A 21,971-nucleotide genomic window follows, 5' to 3' on the forward strand; every position below is an offset into this window, starting at 1 on the left:
TTTTGTACTTTGTGCAGGTTTAAAGAATATGGTTCTTTATATAGCAATTTTTAAAAGTAAAAATAATATTACACGTGAAGATAAAAATAATATCAGTCTATCCAAGATGACTTATTTAAACATAATTATTATATGTTTAGAGAGTTACTGGTTGGCGCTCACATGTAAATAGTGTACATAATTGTAAGATAGTAGTTGGTCGCACATGTATAAGATTGATATGGTTGATTCGCGTTTTGATACTCGTTGTATATTAGTCAGTAAGCTCATAATCGTAAAGTTACCGTCGGTTTGAGACTCGCGCGAAACGTTGGCGGACCGCGACAGGTGTCAATACTTGCGCGACTCACCCGACTCGTGCTGCCCGCCCACGGGTGGCAGGCCCAATTATTGGGACACTAGTACTCGTTCGCGCCGTACTTCTAGGAGCGCGGGCCGAGAGAGTGCCGGAGCACGGACACTCCCATAAGAATCGCCGACAAGTTAAGACGGAGTATCAGCCACAGTCGAGTGCTCGAAGAATTCGTTAGAACGGCGTTTGCCTGCTTGCCCGCTTTGTGTTGCTTGCTGCTCGCTTGCTTGCTTGCCCGCTACCTTGTCTGCCTGCACGCCTCCCGCTTGCTATCAAAGAGGATTCGCCACCCGAGAGGACAGACGAGAACGGCCGAGAGACCATCCCAGGAGGGCGCCGGGCTGCGATACGGTGAGTCGCTTCGCTTGATTTATCCCGTTTTTCTTGCATTTTATTTCGCTTGCATTCGTGAGGGGATTGCCCCTTTGGTCCTTCGAACCACCCTAATACAGGCCAATCGCGAATCCGGGGACCGATTGATACCCCCCCCGAGCATTGGTCCTTCGAGCCGGATTTAAAATCGCGTTTAGAGAACTCCGCCGACTTTTCGCGCGAGTCTGCTAATCAACGTTAATCGTCTCGTACATTCTATCGCATAATCGGCGCGTGCACGCTCGCACCGCGTGATCGCTCTCTCGCTCGCGCGTCGCATCGGCACGTCGCGGCGAAGACATCCGCGGGATCTGATCGTTGCGCGTACCATTATTTCGTTTTAAATCTCGATCGCTGCATATCGTTGCAGCCGCTAGTGGAATCGAATAATCCGCGCGTGCACGCGCGTACCGCGTGATCGCTCCCTCGCTCGCACGTCGCATTCGGCACGTCGCGGCGAGGACATCCGCGCGATATCGTCTTCGCGCGAGCCCGAATCTGGAGCGCTCCCGCTCGCTGCATTCGTTGCAACCCTCATTAACACGGCGGCTAAGCGGCGCGGGCACGCGCGCCCGGCGTGATCTCGTCTCTCGCGCACCCGCCCTTAGCTCGACCATCCGCGTGATCGCTCTCTCGCTCGCACGTCGCATCGGCACGTCGCGACGGAGACATCCGCGTGATTAATTCTCGCAAAATCGCTGCACCCTCGGTGCATAATTCGCTGGTGGCCGCATTAATCGTTGCGGACCTTTGCTAAATCGAATAGTTGACGCGTACCACTTCATATCGTGTGATTGCGCTCTCGCTCGCTCGTCGCGGCGAAGACATCCGCGTGACTATAGTCGTACGCGCGCGTGCCCTTCTCTCGATCTTTCTTGCAACCGCTGCATAATCGTCGTAGCTCTTATAACAGGGAAACGAAATAATAGGCGCGTGCCCGAGCTCCGCGCGCGATCCCCCTCGTCCGCCCGTCGCATGGACGACGCGGCGAGGAGATCCGCATAATTGTGATTGTACGCAAATAGTGAAATTGTAAAAGCTCGCGCATGTGCCATTATTCATCTTCGCCGCGCCGAAATTCTGCATAAACGTTGCAGACTTCGCATTGCAACTTTGATACTGTCAAAGGCGATCGAATATTCAAACATATTCCATCGCCTTCGATCACTCGTTCAGAATCGAGCCGCCTGCCCCCCTTCGGCCTTGGCGAGGCGCGGTGTCCTTCGCCTATTGATTCGAATTGTTTTGGTCTCGGCGTTCCAAAGCGAGACATATTTTCGTGCGTTGTTGACCGGCTGCCATCCTCCTGACTTTGTCGACCCTTCGATTCGAAACCGTTTGTCGGTTTTCCGGCTGGCTTGCGCGTGTACACATATCTCACCTTGTTGACGGATTCGATCTTTCAACATGCTTAAAGGATATCGAGCGCGACGCGAATTGTGTATTCGTCGTATGAGGGAGATAGACCAATATTCGACGCTCGCAATAGACAACGCGGCTCAGAAATCGAATTTTTTCGTGCGTTATCCAACCGTGCGCCAAGTGGTCGGGGATTTTGAGGAAGCTCACTTCAGGATCATCCAAGATGCCACGGATGAAGAGTTCGCTGCCGAAGACGCGATTCGCGACGAATTCGACAGGATGCGTTTCGCGGTAATAGGACGATACGAAACTTTAACCGCCGCGGAGCGAGCAGCCGCACAACAGTCGTCGCGACCCGCGCCTACTTCGGCATTAAATTGCCGAAGATCGATCTCCCTAAATTCGAGGGCGACCTCGCCCTATGGCCGTCTTTCATCGCCTTATTCGACACGGCAATTCACGAGAACTCTGGGGTCGCCGATATACAAAAATTTCAATATTTGTTAGCCTCGCTGTCGGGAGAGGCTCTTGGCGATCGATGCGCTTCGGGGGCGCTATCAAAACAAGCGAAAGTTAGCCACGCATTATTGGCGCGCTTTCGCACACGCCAAACCCTTGGTCGCGGATACCGCCGAGTCACTCCGCGCCTTGCTGGACGTGTTCACCGAAAACACGCGCGCCCTGCAAATGATGGGCTATCCGGTGGAGGCGTGGGATTTCGTGCTGTTGAACCACTTGTTGGAGAAGCTCACCCCGACGCTACGGGAGAAATTCGAGGCGACCCATATGTCCGCGGAACCACCCCGGTATGAACAATTGACAACGTTTCTAGCGGGATATTGCACGGTGCTCGCGGCGGTGTCGGACGCTTCACCGCAGTCAAACAAATCGAAAGCGCAAAATCAGTCGTCAAAGAGGGCCGCGTCGACGACCTCGCTCGTCGCGCAGAACGCCGCGTGCCCCAAATGTGGGGAACAGCATTTACTGGCTAAGTGCCCCGAGTTCTTAAAACTCTCGACCAAGGACCGACATAATTTCGCTCGCGAAAAAGGACTCTGTCTAAACTGCCTTCGGGCAGGACATAATCTAAAAAGTTGCCCTAGCTCTTGGGCCTGCCGGTCTTGTCAGGCGAAACACCACTTCCTCCTACACTTCGAGCGGGCTAACGTCCCGCCTGCCGCGACCGCCCCGGCGGTCCCTCCGGCCGTTAGCGAAACCGTGGCGCCCGCGAGCGCGGTCGAGAAACCGATCATCTCGATGGCGAGCATCTCAAGCCGCGTCGTCCTACTGTCGACCGTTCGGGCGGAGGCGCTCGACGCTTACGGCAACGCGTTTCCGGTCCGCCTGTTACTCGATAGCGCGAGTCAGGCGAATTTCGTCACCGAGAGCTGCCTCAGACGGGGGGGCTTTGCTCGGACAAGGCATCGGGCAACGGTGTTGGGCGTCAACGACACTAAAACCGCCACTACAAGGGGCATCACCTCGTTCGTTGTTCGGGCGCGAGATAGGGGTAACCTTCGGTTCCCGATCGAGGCCACGATGCTCTCGCGCATTACCTCGCCGCTGCCCCATACCCGCGTCGACGCAAAATCGTGGAGCCACCTACGGAGGCTGCCGCTCGCAGATCCGGAGTACCACTTACCCGACTCCGTCGACATTCTACTGGGGGCGGACTCATTCGTGTCGGTGTTGCGCGATGGGCGGCGTACCGGCAGAACGGGCGAACCGGACGCGTTCAACACCGCATTCGGCTGGGTATTGATGGGCGCGATCTCGCCGTCGTTGCGCGAGCAACCGGTGCATTCCCTCGCCACCACCATCGAATCCATTGACGCCGCGGTGGAGCGATTCTGGAGCTTGGAGGAGGTTCCGGACCAGACTCCTTGCTCCAGCGAGAATCGACGTTGTAAGGAGTGTTTCGAACAAACCACCTATCGCGATCATTCGGGACGCTTCGTCGTGAAATACCCTTTCGCGTCCGACCCTCCTGTCTTCGTGGACTCTCGGCCGATAGCCGTTAACAGATTGCGCGCACTCGAGCGCCGCTTTAAGGCGAACCGGGAGCTTCGAAACAGCTATAACGCATTCATGCGGGATTACCTCGACAGCGGGCACATGGAGTTGGCAAGCGAGCCACCCCCCGCGGACGGTCGCGTCTACTATCTACCCCATCACGGGGTCCACAAGCTGGATAGCACCACGACTAAACTTCGAGTCGTTTTTGACGCCTCGTCGAAGTGCCCGAATGGGCAGTCGCTGAACGACACGCTCCTCAGTGGTCCGAAGCTGCAACCGGACATTGTCGCGGTCCTACTCCGATTTCGCGCGGAACCCGTGGCCCTTACGCGGACGTAAAACAGATGTTCCGATAAATCTGGATGAACCCGGAACACCGAAACTATCAGCGTATCGTCTGGCGTTTTTTGGAATCGGATCCCGTTCTCGACTACTTGCTCACGACGGTTATTTTCGGTAGCACGGCTTCGCCGTTTCTGGCGATATACTGCCTCCTTAAGTTGGCTCACGACAATCGAGATAGGTGCCCCTTGGTCTACGTTACACTGCTCGAGTCACTATACGTAGACGACGTCGTCGCCAGCGTCCGCACTGTCGAACGAGCCATCGCGCTTCGCAATCAATTGCTCGAATTATTTCGGAGCGCCGGTTTCGAGTTGCGAAAATGGGCGAGCAGCCATCCCGCCGCGTTGGAGGGGCTCGACCCAGAAATCTGCAGCCAGACAATGCTGTCGTTCGAGATGTCCGAAGATCAGGCACTCAAGGTGCTGGGCCTTCGTTGGCACTCGCAGTCGGATAGCTTTGGGTTCTCGCTCAACCCGCTCACTAGGAGGTGCACTAAACGTACGATACTGTCGGAGGTGGCGCGTATTTTCGACCCCTTGGGATTCTTGGCGCCATTGACCTTTATCGCGAAACGACTAATACAGCGATTGTGGACGTTAAGGCTCGGGTGGGACGACGAACCACCGTCAGATGTCAGCCGACAATGGCAACGTTATCAGGCCGAATTCGACGCGCTGGCTTCCCTGCGTATCCCTCGCACCTTTCCCGCGGGCGATGACGTTCGTCGCGAATTACATGGCTTCTGCGACGCGAGCGAACAAGGATATGGGGCGGTAGTGTACCTGCGTATTATAACCCCTTCGGAGACTAGAGTCGCGATCCTTTGTGCCAAGTCGAGGGTGGCTCCGCTACGCGCCATCTCTCTACCTCGATTAGAGTTCTGCGCCGCGTTGCTCCTCGCGAACCTGATGGATTACGTCCGTCAGGTCCTGCGGGGACATTTGGATATCGATGAAGAATACGCCTGGTCTGACGCCAAGGTTGTCCTCTACTGGATCCTTTCCTCCCCGCACCGGTGGAAGACTCGTGCGTAATCGCGTCGCTCGAATACAAGAGAAAACTCCGGTATCGGCCTGGGGGCATGTCGTCACCGAATGCAATCCGGCTGATCACTGCTCACGTGGACTTTTCCCTCGCGAACTCGTGGCAAATTCATTATGGTGGGGAGGCCCTGAATGGTTGATAGATTTCGAGTCCCGCACCGAGCCGGTACTTGACGAGGCGATTCCGTGCGAGGAGGAAAGGATCGCCACGCTCGTCGCGTACGAGACACCCAATGTCATCTCGTCATTATTAAACAGATATTCGTCGTTAGATAAAATTAGTAGGGTAATCGCGTATATCATACGGTTTACGATTCGATCCAGGGCCAAGCCGGTACCCGCGACCTTGGCCGTGGATCAACTCGAAGCGCATTCGGCGCTACTGGCGGAGGTAAAATTGGTTCAGCTGGAGTCCTTCGGCGAGGAAATCGATCGACTAAGGAACGGAAAGAGGCTCCCCAAGCCGCTCAGCAAACTCGCTCCGTTTCTAGACCCAACGAGACTTCTCAGGGTGGGCGGCAGACTCAGCCACTCGGGACTGAGTTTCGAAGCCAAACACCCCGTGCTGTTACCGAATGCCCACCGACTCACCGAGCTCATTATCGAGCAGGTGCACCGCGCCCACTTGCACCCCGGTAGACGCACGCTCCAGTATCTGCTCGCCCAGCAATACTGGATACTCGGAGTCCATCGCGCGATACGACGGGTCCTCTCCGATTGTTACGGGTGTTTCCGAGCGAATCCTCGCACACTTCAACCCCCCATGGCAGATCTACCGGTCGAAAGGGTTGGCGCGGTCAAACCGTTCTCGATTAACGGCGTGGACTTCGCGGGTCCGTTTTCGATAACCTCCCGCCGAGCTCAAGGAGTCTCTTCATTTAAGACATGTGTATGCCTGTTCGTATGTTTCGTCGTTAAGGCGATCCACCTGGAGGTCGCGTTTTCTCTGTCCACGGACTCCTTTCTCGCTGCGCTGCGACGCTTCGTGGCCCGTCGCGGACGTTGCTCCCTTTTACACAGCGACTGCGGCACCAATTTCGTGGGAGCATCGCGAGAGCTCGAGCGCCACATGTGCCGCGCAGCGGAGCGAGAAGTGATAAAGTGGTCCTTCAACCCCCCCTCTGCGCCCCATTTCGGGGGCCTCTGGGAGACAGGAGTCAAGTCCGTCAAGACCCATCTCCGACGGGTGGTGGGGGATCAAATCCTGACGGTGGAGGAGTTCACGACGGTCCTCGCCCAGGTCGAGGCCGTCCTGAACTCTCGCCCCCTCTGCCCATTGAGCACCGATCCGTTGGACCTCGAAGTCCTTTCTCCGGGACACTTCTTAACCACGGAGCCCCTCGTAGCCGTCCCCGCGCCCGATCTGACTCCGCTGCCGATAAATCGTTTAGGTCGGTGGCAGCTGGTACAACGAATTCATCAGGACCTTTGGAGACGTTGGCACCGGGAATATCTCAACAATTTACAACAGCGTCCCAAGTGGTGGGCCTCCGCAAACCCACTCGCCGTGGGCGCCTTAGTGCTCATTAAAGACGACAACGCGCCCCCCTTGCGCTGGAAGCGCGGCCGGGTGGAGGCGCTACACCCGGGTAGCGACGGCGTCCCGCGCGTCGCCACGGTTCGGGTCGCGGACGGCTCGATTCAGCGTCCCCTGGTGAAGCTGTGCCTTTTGCCCATGGGCACGCCACCCCGGGCGACTGATGCCGAGTAGGAAAATACAAAACGTTGTATTTTGGTGGGCGGCATGGTTGGCGCTCACATGTAAATAGTGTACATAATTGTAAGATAGTAGTTGGTCGCACATGTATAAGATTGATATGGTTGATTCGCGTTTTGATACTCGTTGTATATTAGTCAGTAAGCTCATAATCGTAAAGTTACCGTCGGTTTGAGACTCGCGCGAAACGTTGGCGGACCGCGACAGGTGTCAATACTCGCGCGACTCACCCGACTTGTGCTGCCCGCCCACGGGTGGCAGGCCCAATTATTGGGACACTAGTACTCGTTCGCGCCGTACTTCCAGGAGCGCGAGCCGAGAGAGTGCCGGAGCACGGACACTCCCGTAAGAATCGCCGACAAGTTAAAACGGAGTATCAGCCACAGTCGAGTGCTCGAAGAATTCGTTAGAACGGCGTTTGCCTGCTTGCCCGTTTTGTGTTGCTTGCTGCTCGCTTGCTTGCTTGCCCGCTACCTTGTCTGCCTGCACGCCTCCCGCTTGCTATCAAGGAGGATTCGCCACCCGAGAGGACAGACGAGAACGGCCGAGAGACCATCCCAGGAGGGCGCCGGGCTGCGATACGGTGAGTCGCTTCGCTTGATTTATCCCGTTTTTCTTGCATTTTATTTCGCTTGCATTCGTGAGGGGATTGCCCCTTTGGTCCTTCGAACCACCCTAATACAGGCCAATCGCGAATCCGGGGACCGATTGATACCCCCCCGAGCAGTTACATATAAGTAACAAAGTTTAAAATATTCTGTAACAAAAATAAGTATATACATTTTTTTAAACTAAAAGTTAATTTTACATTCTTAACTCATATGTTTTAGACAATTCTTTTGATACAAAGAAGTACTTTTTATATCCTGATTTAGCTTTTACCAAATAATTCTTACACACAAACATACAATTATTACACTGTATTAAATATGAAACTTTCTTGGGGGCCTATTCTGTAAACATTAGGACATCATTACGTGCTTTGCGGAGATATAATATACCATAGAAAAGCTGCGCAAAGCACGTAACGATATCGTTTACAGAATAGGCTCCTTAGTTTAGTACTTTCTATTTTAATTAATAATTTTTATGTTTAATTATAATCTGTGCATCACGTTAAAGTATCAAATATTTTTTTAAAATTATACCTTTTTATATAAATATAATTAACATCACAGTTCTTGGATATTTGGTTTACAAAATACTGCTTTGACTCTGAATTAGACTTCTTAATAAATCACATTTTTCTTTTTCAATAGACACTTTCTCTCGATGTTGCTCTATCTTTTGCTTTAATCTTTGCTTCTCCAAAAACATTTTTTTTTTTATCTTAGCTTTTTTCTCTTCAATTCAAGTTCTTCTATTTTTCTTTTATGTTCCATTTCATCAAAATTTTTTCTATCTTCATATTTTTTATGTATAAACTGAAGATGTTATAGCCATTAGTTTTTTAATTCTATTTTAGTACGAGCAATTTTTGAGCTTATTTCATGGACACTTTTTTTCGTACTGTTTCTTTTTCTGCATTTCTTTCATTACTATTCGATTCTCCATATTAACATTTTGTAACTCATGCACATTTTTCTTTCGTACTGTTTCTCTTTCTGCATTTATTTCATTACTATTCGATTCTTGCTCCATATTAACATTTTGTAACTCACAATCAGTTATTGCATTTTGAACTTCAGGCTGATTGGATACATTATGCTCCAATATTGGTGAATTAAAGCTATTTTCTTTATTAAAATGACTATTTTTATCATCCAAAATATCCATTAGTCGTTCTTCAACGTCATCAAAGATCTTTGGAGCATTTCCACTTGTACGATTGTGATCTTTCTTTTTATTATGCGATTTTTTTAGCGCACTAAATTTCCATCTTACTTGATCACCTGTTAACTGTACAAATCAAATAGAATGCAAACACAACACAAGTTAAATAATAAATAGTAAAGGATAAAAAAGGATAAAGAATTTTATTTTATATACCCCCAAAGGGCCTTAAAGGGCGTTTTTGAAGGGACGTACCCAACCCTAACCTCCAATTCATCCACTACCTTACTGTTTTCTTCTTTGGACCAACGGTTTAACGTCTCTTCCGAAAGACGGAAAATAATAAATAGTAATGTTTTGTAAACTTACTGGAACATTAAATAGTGATAGTTTATTAAGCTTAACAGCTATTGACTGCCAAAATTTTTTTTTGTAATATCTGTTTCAATATTTCGAGCTTCATAAGCAGATAAAAGCGCAAAAGTGGCTTGTTTTGTCCATATAAATTTGTCCTGAGATTCTTGTGAAACTATTGTTACATCTGTTTTTTCTTTGATTTGTTGTTCATTAGTATGACTATTTTGTTGAGAGACGACAGAATCCATTTTTTCTTGCAGATGACTATAGTTATTTGTATCAACCTTCGTCAAAACTATTTTTCCAGCAGCTTGCAATGACTGCAAGTTCTTCATTGAAATAGTCTGTAATATAACAAAACCGAAAAGTACAATTATACAATTAGAAATTAATATCTTACATTGATAAACTATAATCAAATGTGTGTAAATAACTCAATGTTGCTATTATCACTATTCTAACAAGTAAATACACACACATACACACATATTAAACATATTTAATGTAAATTATCTAATTAATAAATATGTGTGATATGGATGATAATAAATAATATACCATATAATAAATAAAAATATATTTATATAACGTAGTTTAATATTTACTGTTAGATCTTCTAAATTATTGTTGAACAGAATCATGTTAAAAAGGATTATACAAACATAAATATTTATTTACATACTTTTATTGCCATGTTTATCTTCTTTCAGGTTACTTCTTCTTCATTTCTTTTTTTTTATCAAATTACTGTACGTACATACAAAACAGTATCTATGTAAAGAAGGCCACAGAGACTCTAAAATATTTATATTATTTATTTAAAACTATTTTTTCTTCGTTTGTACTTAACCATGCTCAACTCTCATTAAAAGCATAGTCAGTCAAAGTCGACTTGAATCACTAACGCATTGTGACACAAATTAAACAGAAAGCAGAATTGGCACTAGGAGTCGACTTATGTCGACTTGTGTTACTAAATGGAAAGCACCTTAAGAGTTAGTCAAAGTCGACTTGAGTTATCAACGCATTGCGACACAAATTAAACAAAAAGCAGAAATGACACTAGGAGTCGACTTGTGTTACTAAATGGAAAGCACCCCATCTGTACTATGTACACTCGAATGAGCCGAGTCGATGTCGTGACTCGGCACCTTTTTTCAGAGATGCTACACCGAAGTGCACCGACGTGATTTGGCTTTCGCAATCCGCGTGAACCAAACACGTCGCTGCACGGCAAATATCGCGCAAGCAAACGAAGAATCGCTCGATTTACGTCCAGTGACTCTTGAAAAGTCACATAGACGAATCCCGATGCCAGGTAAGTATAATTAGGAATTTTTCCCATATCTAATCTTTTTCTTTCTTTCAGGTACCCAGGATCGACATGGAATCGTCTCATTTCATCACCGGAGTCCGGTAAGTATCGATGGTAAGTATAAAATAATGGTAACGCAACTTATATTAGTCGCACGCGTAATATCGTTAAAATTAATTTCTAAATTGACAGGGAATACAATAAAATAGTCAAAATTACGAATATAAAATCAAATCGGCTCTCAGTCGCCGTAAAGTGTAAAAAGTTCACAAAAGTTCACGAATGTGTAACTCGAAATAAGCAAAATCAATAAGTAATGAAGTATAAAATAATTTTTAGATTGGAATGATCCCATTGGTATGTTTTTCCCGTAATTAAATGTAATCGCTATTGTAAACTGAAAATCTTAAGAAAATAAACAAAGTTCGCACCTAAAGTGCTTAAAATGTAACATAGGTGTACGGCCTTCGCTCGGCTCGTCTCCTCGCATGCTTATTCTAAGTATAAAAGTGTAGAAAGTGTAAAAATTGACGCACCCTTTCGGTGACTAATTTGTTTTCGTGTTTTGTAAAATTGACTGAAAAAAGTGTAGAAAGTGTAGAAAGTGTTGCACCTTTTTCGGTGACTCACTCGTATTCGTGTTGTGATCATATTGATGTGAAAAGTGTAGGAAGTGTTAAAAGTGTTACTCCCCTTCGGTATCATTTCCAGAATTCAAGAGTGTAAGGTATAGTGTATAAAGAGTGAATAAAGTTAGGATCGTTTCTGGATCAGAAAAAGCTATTGTTAACGGTATAAATATAATGACTGAGACAATTAGGTATTCTTTAAACTTCATCTTGAATATTTCAAGGTAGGTAATAATGTTCTGACTTTACTCTATATGAATAAGCTAATAATAAAATGCAGATTACTGCAATTGCAAATAATATGAAAATGAATGAGAGCACTATTATTCTAAGTTTATCTGGCTCCATGTTAATAAGGAATTGGAATGGTAATTGAGGTAAGTATGATTTATTCTTTTAGGAAAGTATTTAATGTGATAGGTTTATCAGGGTGTATATTTTTATAAACTTAATTCTAACGCGTCGAATCGCTGTTTCCTACTCGAACAAAATAATATCAAAAGAAATAAAATAAAAGATCTAATAAACTCAATGTTCGCACTTGTCCTGCACGTACGCATAAACTATATCTTAAAAAACAACTCTCACTTTGCGTTCAACGCTTTTCTATCGCTAAATCACTAATAATTATATAATAAAATACTTCTTTCGCGTAATCGTGTCAAAACAGTTTATATCTGGGTAAGCACCTGCGAGTGCTCCTCCTCGTCGTCAGATTCAGGCTGGCTGGGGTCCACGGAGTACAGCTCCCGCTGCACCGTCTCCGGCGTCGCGAAGATTTGCGACCCTGGTGATGCCGTCTCCACGATACGCACCACTCCCCTCGCCATCAATCTGCTCACCTCGTCGTCCGGCAGCTCCTCATACTTCATTGATTCGGTATGACTCCCTTGGATTGTCAGATCTTCCTGACTCTGGGCTGGCTGCTCCGTCGCGTCTCGCTGCAACTCGACCGATTGCACCCTCTGCACCTTTTTGTCCCCGCTTGGAGTTTAAGACATCTCCAGAATGTCAGCTGATGAATTACAACTCTGTGTGGAAATCGAGGATCTATCCATCGATTTCAAGGGGTCCCTGGAATTTCGGCGCCAGTTTTCCCGCGATATACTGCGCGGCCGACGACAGCACGTGCTGCCGTCTCAATACTAAGTCCCCTATTCGAAATCTTCGCGGTCGCCTAAGTAAATTATAATTCGCGGCCTGTCTCTGGTTCGCCTGATTCATGTTCTCCGCGAGCCACTCTCGGATGGCCCACAGCTCGGTCATACGCTGTGTACATTCCGCAGGGTCTCGCGGTTCCACCTGAGCCACGTCTTCCCCACGGTCACGCAACAAATTCGGTGGCACCAATTCGCGTCCCAGATTCACAAACGCTGGAGACGCTCCCAACGATGAATGTCCGTTGTCGGTGAGAAGGATCTTCGGCGTACCCCACCGCGACACGATAAGGTCTTCCAATGTTTCCTTAATTTTCAGGCCGGTGGCCGCTCGCAAAGGCTTTACCTCGATCCATTTGGTAAACAAATCCTGGATCACCAAAAGGTACTAGTAGCCGGCCTTGCTGCGAGGTAAGAGCCCCACTATGTCCGCGGCGATAGAAGTCCACGGCCTGTCAATAACGCGGCGACCCATCCACCCCGCGGGACTAGCTTGTTCGACCTTAGTCCTTTGACATGTGTCGCATGTCCGAATATACCGAGTGACCTCCTGAAACATGTTTGGCCAATAGTACGACACAGCGAGACGCTGATATGTCTTTTCGACTCCCAAATGACCGGCCTGCGAAGCGTCGTGGAATTCGCGAAGGGCCTCGGCGCGTAATTCTTTCGGCAACACCAGCTTCTACTGGTCCAAGTCATCGACTATGTCCGAAATAACCAGTCGTGGTCGCAAGAAGTACAGCTGTTTATCGACTATTTTCCAGTGGGCGTACCGTTTCGGGTCCTTCGCCACCTCCCGATATTTTCTCCGATACCACGCATCGCTCGTACCCTCGCATTCCTCGACTTCGATCGCGACATTTACCCTACCGACGTCTGCGCTCTCGTATATCCGCGACAAGGCATCAGGCACGTGGTGTAGGGCTCCCCTGCGGTACTCCACGGTATAGTCGTATTCTAACAATTCTAACGTCCATCGGGCCAAACGACCCGTGGGATTTTTCAAGTTGTGGAGCCACCACAAGCTGCTATGATCCGTAACCACGGTGAATTTATAACCCTCTAAGTACGGCCTAAACTTTTGAATGGCCCACACCACGGCCAAACACTCTTGTTCAGTCACCGAATACCGTTTTTTGGGGTCCGATAATACACGACTGGCGTATGTTATTACGCGTTTTTCGCCCTCTAATTTCTGAATCAAGACCACCCTCAACCCAACCGAGCTCGCGTCGGTTTGTAACACGAAAGGCTCTTTAAAATCCGGGCACGCCAGGACGGGGGCCGCCATCAAGCTATCCCTAATGCTATTGAATGCATGAACTTGTTCGTCCCCCCACTCCCAGCGCCTGCCTTTCCTCAAAAGGCGGGTCAAGGGCTCATTTAACGTCGCAAAACCCGGTATGAATTTCCGATATTAGGATGACATCCCGAGAAACTTACGCAATTGTCTGAGCGTTCGGGGAGCCGGGTACTCCATTATGGGGCGCGTTTTTTCTGGGTCGACCGACAGGCCTCCCCCCTCCACCACGAAGCCCAAATACCGAACCTGAGACTTACAGAACTCGCATTTATCCATATTTATGGTTAATCCTGCCGCTGCAATTTTATCCAGGACTCGCTTTAACCATTCGAGATGCTCTTCGAAACTTTCCGTCGCGATAATTATATCGTCTAAATACGCAAAAACGAGGCTGTCTAATAGTCGTTGGAACGTAGCGGGGGCACCTGTTAATCCGTATGGCATTCGGACGAAATGATACAAGCCTTTTTCCGGGACGCTAAACGCGGTAATCTCTCGGCTATCTTTACTTAATGGAATTTGAAAATAAGCCTAACTGAGATCGATCTTGGATATATATTTTGCCGAACGTAACTTATTGAGAATCCTCTCCATCGGTGGTATTGAGTACGCGTCCTTTTTAGATATCCTGTTACCTCCGCGAAAGTTTAGGCAACACCGGTACTTGCCATTCGACTTTTTAACCATCACAATTGGGTTCGACCATTGACTCGAGGACGATTCAATTATCTCGGCTGCTAGCATTTTATTTACCTCCGCGCAAATTGCCTCCTGCACTTTCGGTGAAACCAGGTAGCAACGTTGTTTTAACGGCGGGTGATCTCCTACTTCGATTTTATGCTCCGTTAGATTGGTTAGCCCGGGATCCCTCGACGAAGTTACGATCTTCCGTAAAAAATTTTCCAGGTGTTTTTCCTGATCCCTCGTTAATACCGCAAGTTCACAATGAACGCGAGAATTCGTCTCTTTCGAATGAAACTGATAGCGAGCGCGAGGTCTATTCGCGAAATACCACTCCGATTTTCCGAAATCTAACGTGATACCGAACTTTGTTAGGAAATCCATCTCCACTATACACGGCACGGCCAAGTCCGGCAATATTCCTACTAAAATTTTTCGGCTCCTGTCCTTTAGATGGATTGGGAGCGAAGCTTCTCTCTTAATCGGGGCTATCTGTCCGTTTGCCGTTTCGGATCCTAGCATCCCCTCCCCCCGCGCGTGGTCGGGTTGCTTAGGCTGTCGACTATCTGCATTCCCTCGCGGCCAAGGAGCGTCATGTTCGACCTCGAGTCCACCAATGCTAATAGGGGACGACCGCCTATCTGGATCTTAAAATACTTCAGCGGCGGAAACTCGTCGGGATCGAGCGTTACGTACGAATGAGATAGCTTATTATCGTGGGTATTTGCTGTTCGGGCCTCATTCTCGACCGTCGGGGGCGTAGGGACCCGTCCTGCTGACCCCCTTCCGCGTTTCCCGAGCATTTAGGGCACGTCCGTGTCGTATACCCCAATATATCGCACCGATAGCAATGTTGTCGCCGAATCGCTTTGCAGGTTTTAGCCCGGTGCCCGGTTTTATCGCAGTTCCAACATTTTAAGTTGGAATCATCGGGGACCGTATCCGGCGCGGCGGCGGTTGCGGACGCGTTTGCCGCGGCGGCGACAGTAGTGGCGGCGGCTTTTGGAGCTCGTTTTCCCCTCGCGGTTTTCGGATCTACGGCCTCCCCCGCGGCAACAGTACTCGGAATTCGCGGTTTTCCCTTTGGCGCATGGTAAGCCAAGTCCGGAAAAATGGACTGCTCCGGCGGCAAAGGCGGCCTATACATTCTGTCCGCGAGGAGGCTCCGCTCCGTTCGCGTGGCTAAGTCCTCCAACGTATGGAAGTCATTAAATTCCCAACGGCGTATGGCGACCTGTAATCGCGGCAATAAGTTGCGATGGGCCAGCGTGAGCTGCTCCGGGAGGGACCACGGAGGGCTTATTCGCGCGAATAGGGCCCGCAAACAAGTCAGATATTCGATCGCCGACTCGTGTTCCCCTTGCGTTCTCCTCACTATCTCTTCCCGGAGGGTGTACCAATAGTCCGGATCGCCGAATCTAGTCCGCCACGCGTGCTCGAAATCCCGCCAATTCTGGCTTTTTAATCGAACCCAATATAACGCGGTACCCGATAGGAATAATGGTAAACATTTAAACAAATCGGCGTCATCTACCGGAAGAATGGTTCGGGCCTCTTTGATCCGTAACAAAAAGGCCTCCGCGTCGTTGCCGCGTTGTCCTGAGAAGTGGAGATCCCACTTTCTCATTAGATGATAGGCCTCAGCCGCGGATCCGCGCGTATTTCCTCGATCGGTGGCGCGCGGTGGGTACTCCGTTCGCGGCGGTGGTGCCCGCGGATATTTTCCCCCCTCGTTTCGTAGAGGTCAGGCGAGAAGCTGTACGCCCCCAGATTCGCGAAAGGGTCGTTCCGTCCCGCCGCCGGGTCCTTCGGGATCGTCCCATGGGTCCCCTGAGAATTAGCGGTCTGTATCTCTATGGAGGGCGGGGGTGGAGGAGGTTGCTCGTTCATCTTTTCCTGAGCCGATTCCTCAAATCTAGCTAAACGTGCGCGTAAAGTTGGCAAAATACCGGCCGTGTCCAACCCTCGATCTACTAAATGTTGAAGCGTTCTTTTGTTAGCCGGTTAATCCACTGGAGAGGCGAGTCGAGAAAATCGTCCTCCTGCATAGGAGTCCTATATTCCTTCGCCTATGACGGCCACCGAACGCAAAACCGAAGATAAAAGCAAGATCTTATTCCCTTTTTCAATACGCGAAATTACTAAGTACGCTATTGCTCTCCAGAGCTTGTTATTCGAACGAAGATATATGCCAGTCGCAATATTATTGGACCGTATTTACTTTAGCGAAACTTAACCGAAGTCGTATCCACAGAGCCCCCGAAACCATAACCAGGCAGGAATTCGGCGCAAGGAACGACGGAAAAACTCAAGTTCCCAAATACCGGCCGTACGCGAACCAAAACAAAGCCGAGTGAAAGCGGCTTTCACTCAATATCACGCGCCGCGATCATGGCGCCAAAATTCCAGGGCCACGAATAATAATTCAGGAGTTCAATTAATCACACACAAATCAAGAAACACATAAATCAATCAAGGAACACATAAACATAATGATCACACAAAATAAATTTAATTGCGCACGCTCTCTTTCCCGATTTTCCTTAATTTTTATTGAATTTTTGGGCGAGAGGTCCCACGTTGGGCGCGAAAATTTTATGACGACAACGACGATGTCTTCACGGTCTCGCCGACCGTGGAGGAGCGCGCTGTCGCTTGTTCTTACTACTTGATCTCTTAAAAATCTTTCAAACTTGCGATCAGACCCTCAGAAACCCAGATGGTAGCTCGACCAAACAATTTCTCAAGATATGGGCGCCAGGTGCGATTTCTCGCACCACGATACTTTAAATCTCATTGTCAGTACGCAAAGTCTCTCAGGCGTGAGTCTAATCGAAGAATCGTAGTTGGAGGCAGAGAGGGAGCGTAACGCAATTAACACATCCGATTAACAGCAAACAGAGAAAAATATATTTAAATAATGCAGATAACATGTGGAAGGAGGTAGGCGTGTTCCACGGCGAACAAGCAGAATCCGAGTAAGCGTCCCGTGTCACCCCACGAGCGCGATACTCATTCCGTCGCCGAATTGCACAGCAATTCCCATCAGTTTCGTACATTAATAATTCCTGACATAAACCGTAACGAATTCTACCCTGTCAGTCAAACGCGAGATAACCGAGAACATGTACTTCCGACGAAACGCACGAAATTACGCACTTACAACTAACGTCAATTACTTACAATTACGCGACATGACCGCGAACCATTAATCACGGCGAAACGCAAGAACATTCACTTACTACTAACGCAAAAGTTAGTACCAACGAACGCAAGAACATCCACTTACAATTAACGCGGAAGTAACCGGAAACGATAATCCTGAGACACTCGCACGCGCGCGAGCACTTCCCGAGTTGACCGCGGATCGTTCGATCACGCGAGTCCCGAATGGACCGCGAATCTCCTGATTCCGCGAGTCCCGAATGACCGCGAATCTCCCGATTACGCGAGTCCCAAATGACCGCAAATCTCCCGATTACGCGAGTCCCGAAAGAACGCAAAACTCAAAGGCGCCCGGCGCCACGACGCGATCACGTGATGCTCACGAAGAGCTCATCTCGCTACGCACAGTATCCTCAACGCGAACAATTTTCACAACGCGAATCCTTGCAACATTCTCAACGCGATTCGTTACAGTACGACACGATTATACGAACGAAGACTACAAAGTTACACGCACGCTGACTGTCGGCGGCCGTACGCTCGAATTCCCGAGACGGGCACTCGCGATCACTTTCCCGTACGGGCCCTCCCGCGGTATTTCTCGCTCGATCTTCTACTTGACGATTCCCATTCTTCCGCGGCACAACGCGATTTTCGGGAGGGCCTGGATATAGCGACGATCTTACTTTACGAGGGATGAGCAGTGGCCTTACAATCGCTGGTCCGATCCGACAGCTCGTCGTCGCAGTCGTAGGGCTGGATGGTACCTCCCTGTTCGCTGGCTCGCACGACAGTCGTGTTCCTTCGGCCCGGCGGGACCACGCCGAGCCCGCGCGCATCCGCGCGCCGGTGTCCCTAGCCCTATCAAGTGCTGCGCCCTGGCACGCTACCGATCCCTCTAGGCGATTGCCGCGCCTTACTAGGGCGCCCCTCGTAGCTGCTTCCATCCGCCGGCGGTAATTTTGAACCCGCCTACGTGAGACCGGCTGTCCAGGCCGCGACTCATCGACCGGTGATTCGACGGCCAGGCTGACCGGGCCATGGCTCGTCGACCGGTGGCGGAATCCCGGTGGTGGCCCCGTTCCTCAACGGGGACCTTCGTCGGGGCGTCCCCCATTTCGGGTCCTCCGTATTCGGGCTGCAGTGCGCTAATGCGAGCTGATCGTGTGTTTTGACAGGCCCTCGGCTGTTCCGACTGCAGGCTCCAGCGTGACCCGCCCGTCGGCCGTCCATCCTCGGGAACTTCCGGCTGTCCACCTGAAAGTCCCGCGGTGCGGCATACGCCGTTACAATTCCGTGACCCCGGCCATCTGCTCCCGCATTCTCTCGCTACCTGTAAGTCTCACTTTAATAGTACGGGATCCGGCCGCGTGATTTATACGTTTATCTGTTATTTCATCGAAATGGGATTTTAATGGAAGATTACATATCAGGTCATACATCGCGGCCGGTGTGCCTAGCAAAATCTTGCCGCAAGTACCCTCAATTAGAGCTGTTTTAATTAAATTTTTTAGACAACTTCGTTCATTTATTTGCAAAGTAAATGAAGCATTACCTGAAAGAGAGTGATCTAAAGAACTTGAAAAAAATAGGTTGCCACCTCTCAGTCTGCCGCAACCTCCTGGTAGCCAGGTGCAAAAAGGTTCTTTTTCGTTAATTATCAACGTTCATCGTGTATCGAGATAATTTTTACACAAATTGAAGCTAAATTTTTCCTCTACACGATGGAATATGGTTGCCTGCGTAAAAGCTGCCGCAACTGGTGGTTGCCAGTATTTGAATGACCCGCTCTCGCCTGCGCGAGCTCTTCAATCTTACAATGTGTTACAATGGAATAATCACAGCAATTTCCTTGAATTTCTTTAATATTACAATAGTTCCTAAACAAGTTTTCAAAAATTCCTTTTATAAATAAATTTCGCCGTTTATTCGTCTTCCGACTCGTCTGAACTTGCAACATCATACTCCAAATCATCAGAATTATTATTCGCGTTTTCAGAACTTTCATTCATCGACACGCGCAATTTTTGTAAATTCGATGTGGCAAAATGCTACAGATCCGTGTTGTATTAAATTACGCGCTGAAGAAGCGGTTGGTTATTGGATGGTTTTTTGAAACCAACGTGGTTCGTTGGGGACCCAACGCCGTTGAAAGTCGAAGATGTATTGCGCGTGTCGATGAATGAAAGTTCTGAAAACGCGAATGATAATTCTGATGATTTGGAGTATGATGTTGCGAGTTCAGACGAGTCGAAAGACGAATGAGCGGCGAAATTTATTTATAAAAAAAATTTTTGAAAACTTGTTTAGGAACTATTGTAATATTAAAGAAATTCAAGAAAATTGCTGTGATTATTTCATTGTGACACATTGTAAGATTAAAGAGCTCGCGCAGGCGAGAGCGGATCATTCAAATGCTGGCAACCACCAGTTGCGGCAGCTTTTACGCAGGCAACCTTATTCCATCGTGTAGAGAAAAAATGTAGCTTTAATTTGTGTAAAAATTGTCTCGATACACGATGAACGTTGATAATTAACGAAAAAGGACCTTTTTGCACCTGGCTGCCAGGAGGTTGCGGCAGACTGAGAGGTGGCAACCTATTTTTTTAAAGTTTTTTAGATCACTCTCTTTCAGATGACGCTTCATTTACTTCGCAAGCAAATGAACAAAATTGTCTAAAAAAATTTGATTAAAACAGCTCTAATTGAGGGTACTTGCGGCAAGATTTTGCTAGGTACACCGGCCGCGATGTATTACCTGATATGTAATCATCCATTAAAATCGCATTTTGATAAAATAACAGATAAACGTATAAATCACGCGGCCGGATCCTAGACATATTAGCCCTTGCAGCCGGCGGCTGCAATTGTGACGACCGAGGATGCAGCGAAGAAGCGGCCCACGATCACGGAGGACCTCATTCTGCCGCACCCCTTGGTGAAATGCGAAAAGGGGAAGAAGGGGCGCAAGCCGGTGACAAAGATGGAGAGTAGCGACGACAGGGCCAGTCCTGATACGGTGAAAGCGCAAAAGCGCATCGTACAAGCGGCCCAGCAAGACGCGGCAACCGTGGCAGAGCGGTTGGGGGCTATGCAACGCGGAGCGAGCATCTAGCGCAAAATGTACATACGGTTAAATAGCACTTAAGATTAAATGCTATATAATAGTAGTGATTTATTTTGTTATTCCGATGTGCGTTACACGATTAAAAGAGTTTTATTTTATTAAATATATAATGATGAGTTTTTCTTTCGTTATGTTGATTTATATGCGTAAAGATGTTTATTTGATTAAACACGGACCAGGACGAGGTTCCGTTATGTAAGTATAGTTTACTTACGTTTGTCCAAAGAATGATTTATTTTGCGTTATGAATAAAAAGGTTAATTTTATTTTATTTGGTTTACGATAGATTTAATTTGTTTTGTTTTGACAAACACGGATTTTCCTTTGGTTAAAAAACCCGACGAGATAAAAGAAAAAGTCAGGGGAAAAGATTACGCACAATCGCGCGTAGATTAAAAAAAGGTCATATGGACCAAACCGGTTAAACGTAAATTAAACCCAAATAGTTGACAAAATGACGCGTAGCGTAACGCAGAGGCCAAGTATAGTTTCAGAGTCGGAAGGACTCAAGTTTGACAAGCCAGCAGCCGATGCGAGTAATCTTACGGAAAAATGTCCGGGGGAGTTGAGAACCACGGTCGCGCGAACGAAAATAAAGGCGCGTTCATAACGAGCGAGGGGGTAAATGAGAAAACCAAATCACCGTGCGGATCGGTAGGAAAACAACGTCGTTGAATCGCAAAAGGCGTCAATAACGCGAGACGACCAGCGATGGTCCAGCGAAGCCTGCGAAACCGGAAGTCGGCTTACCAAATGTGGTGGTAAACGAACCGGGCGAACGAACGGTGCGACCGATAAATTTCCAACGCGAGGGTAATAAGAACACCCCAAAAAGAGGTTTACCACAGACAAATAAGATAGCGAACGTACGGGTAACGAGATCGCCTTACCATGTGTCATGGTAAGAGAACCGCGCGAACCACGAGGTCGAACGACCGATTGACGATGTCAGAGGGCTGCGGAGGTCGCGAGAACACCGCGGACACCGGCGATCGATAGGCGCGCTGGATAAACAGCAAGATCGGTTTACCAAGCGAAGTGGTAAACGATCCGGGTGAACGGGAGGCCGCGCCGGCGAACAGACCATGCGAGCGCGTAGTAGTTGGCGGGGCCGACGCAAGCGTACGGATGAATGGCGTGCCGAACGTGCGGGATCGAAGATCGCGATACCACGGAGGCGCGGTAACGACCGGAGGCCAGCGGGCCAACCGGACGGCGGATAAAGGCCGTAGGCGCATCCAGGGCGTAACCAGG

General features: G+C 48.7%; 2 protein-coding genes and 1 pseudogene across 2 annotated transcripts; 2 read left to right on the top strand and 1 right to left on the bottom strand.

Annotated features, from left to right (window-relative positions):
- Nucleotides 1–2,776: 2,776 nt before the first annotated feature.
- On the top strand, nucleotides 2,777–4,441 carry LOC139810065 (uncharacterized). The gene has a single exon (XM_071773396.1). It carries the CDS (start codon nucleotides 2,777–2,779, stop codon nucleotides 4,439–4,441), a length of 1,665 nt encoding a protein of 554 aa, XP_071629497.1.
- Nucleotides 4,442–4,464: 23 nt separating this feature from the next.
- On the top strand, nucleotides 4,465–7,201 carry LOC139810066 (uncharacterized). Its single transcript, XM_071773397.1, has 2 exons — nucleotides 4,465–5,414; nucleotides 5,815–7,201. The coding sequence occupies exons 1-2, from the start codon at nucleotides 4,465–4,467 to the stop codon at nucleotides 7,199–7,201; spliced, it is 2,337 nt and encodes a 778-aa protein (XP_071629498.1).
- A 1,200-nt stretch (nucleotides 7,202–8,401) lies between these two features.
- Nucleotides 8,402–12,997, bottom strand: LOC139810067 (uncharacterized; annotated as a pseudogene).
- Nucleotides 12,998–21,971: the final 8,974 nt, after the last annotated feature.

This window comes from Temnothorax longispinosus, chromosome 3, assembly GCF_030848805.1.
Source record: "Temnothorax longispinosus isolate EJ_2023e chromosome 3, Tlon_JGU_v1, whole genome shotgun sequence".
Lineage (NCBI taxonomy): Eukaryota > Metazoa > Arthropoda > Insecta > Hymenoptera > Formicidae > Temnothorax > Temnothorax longispinosus.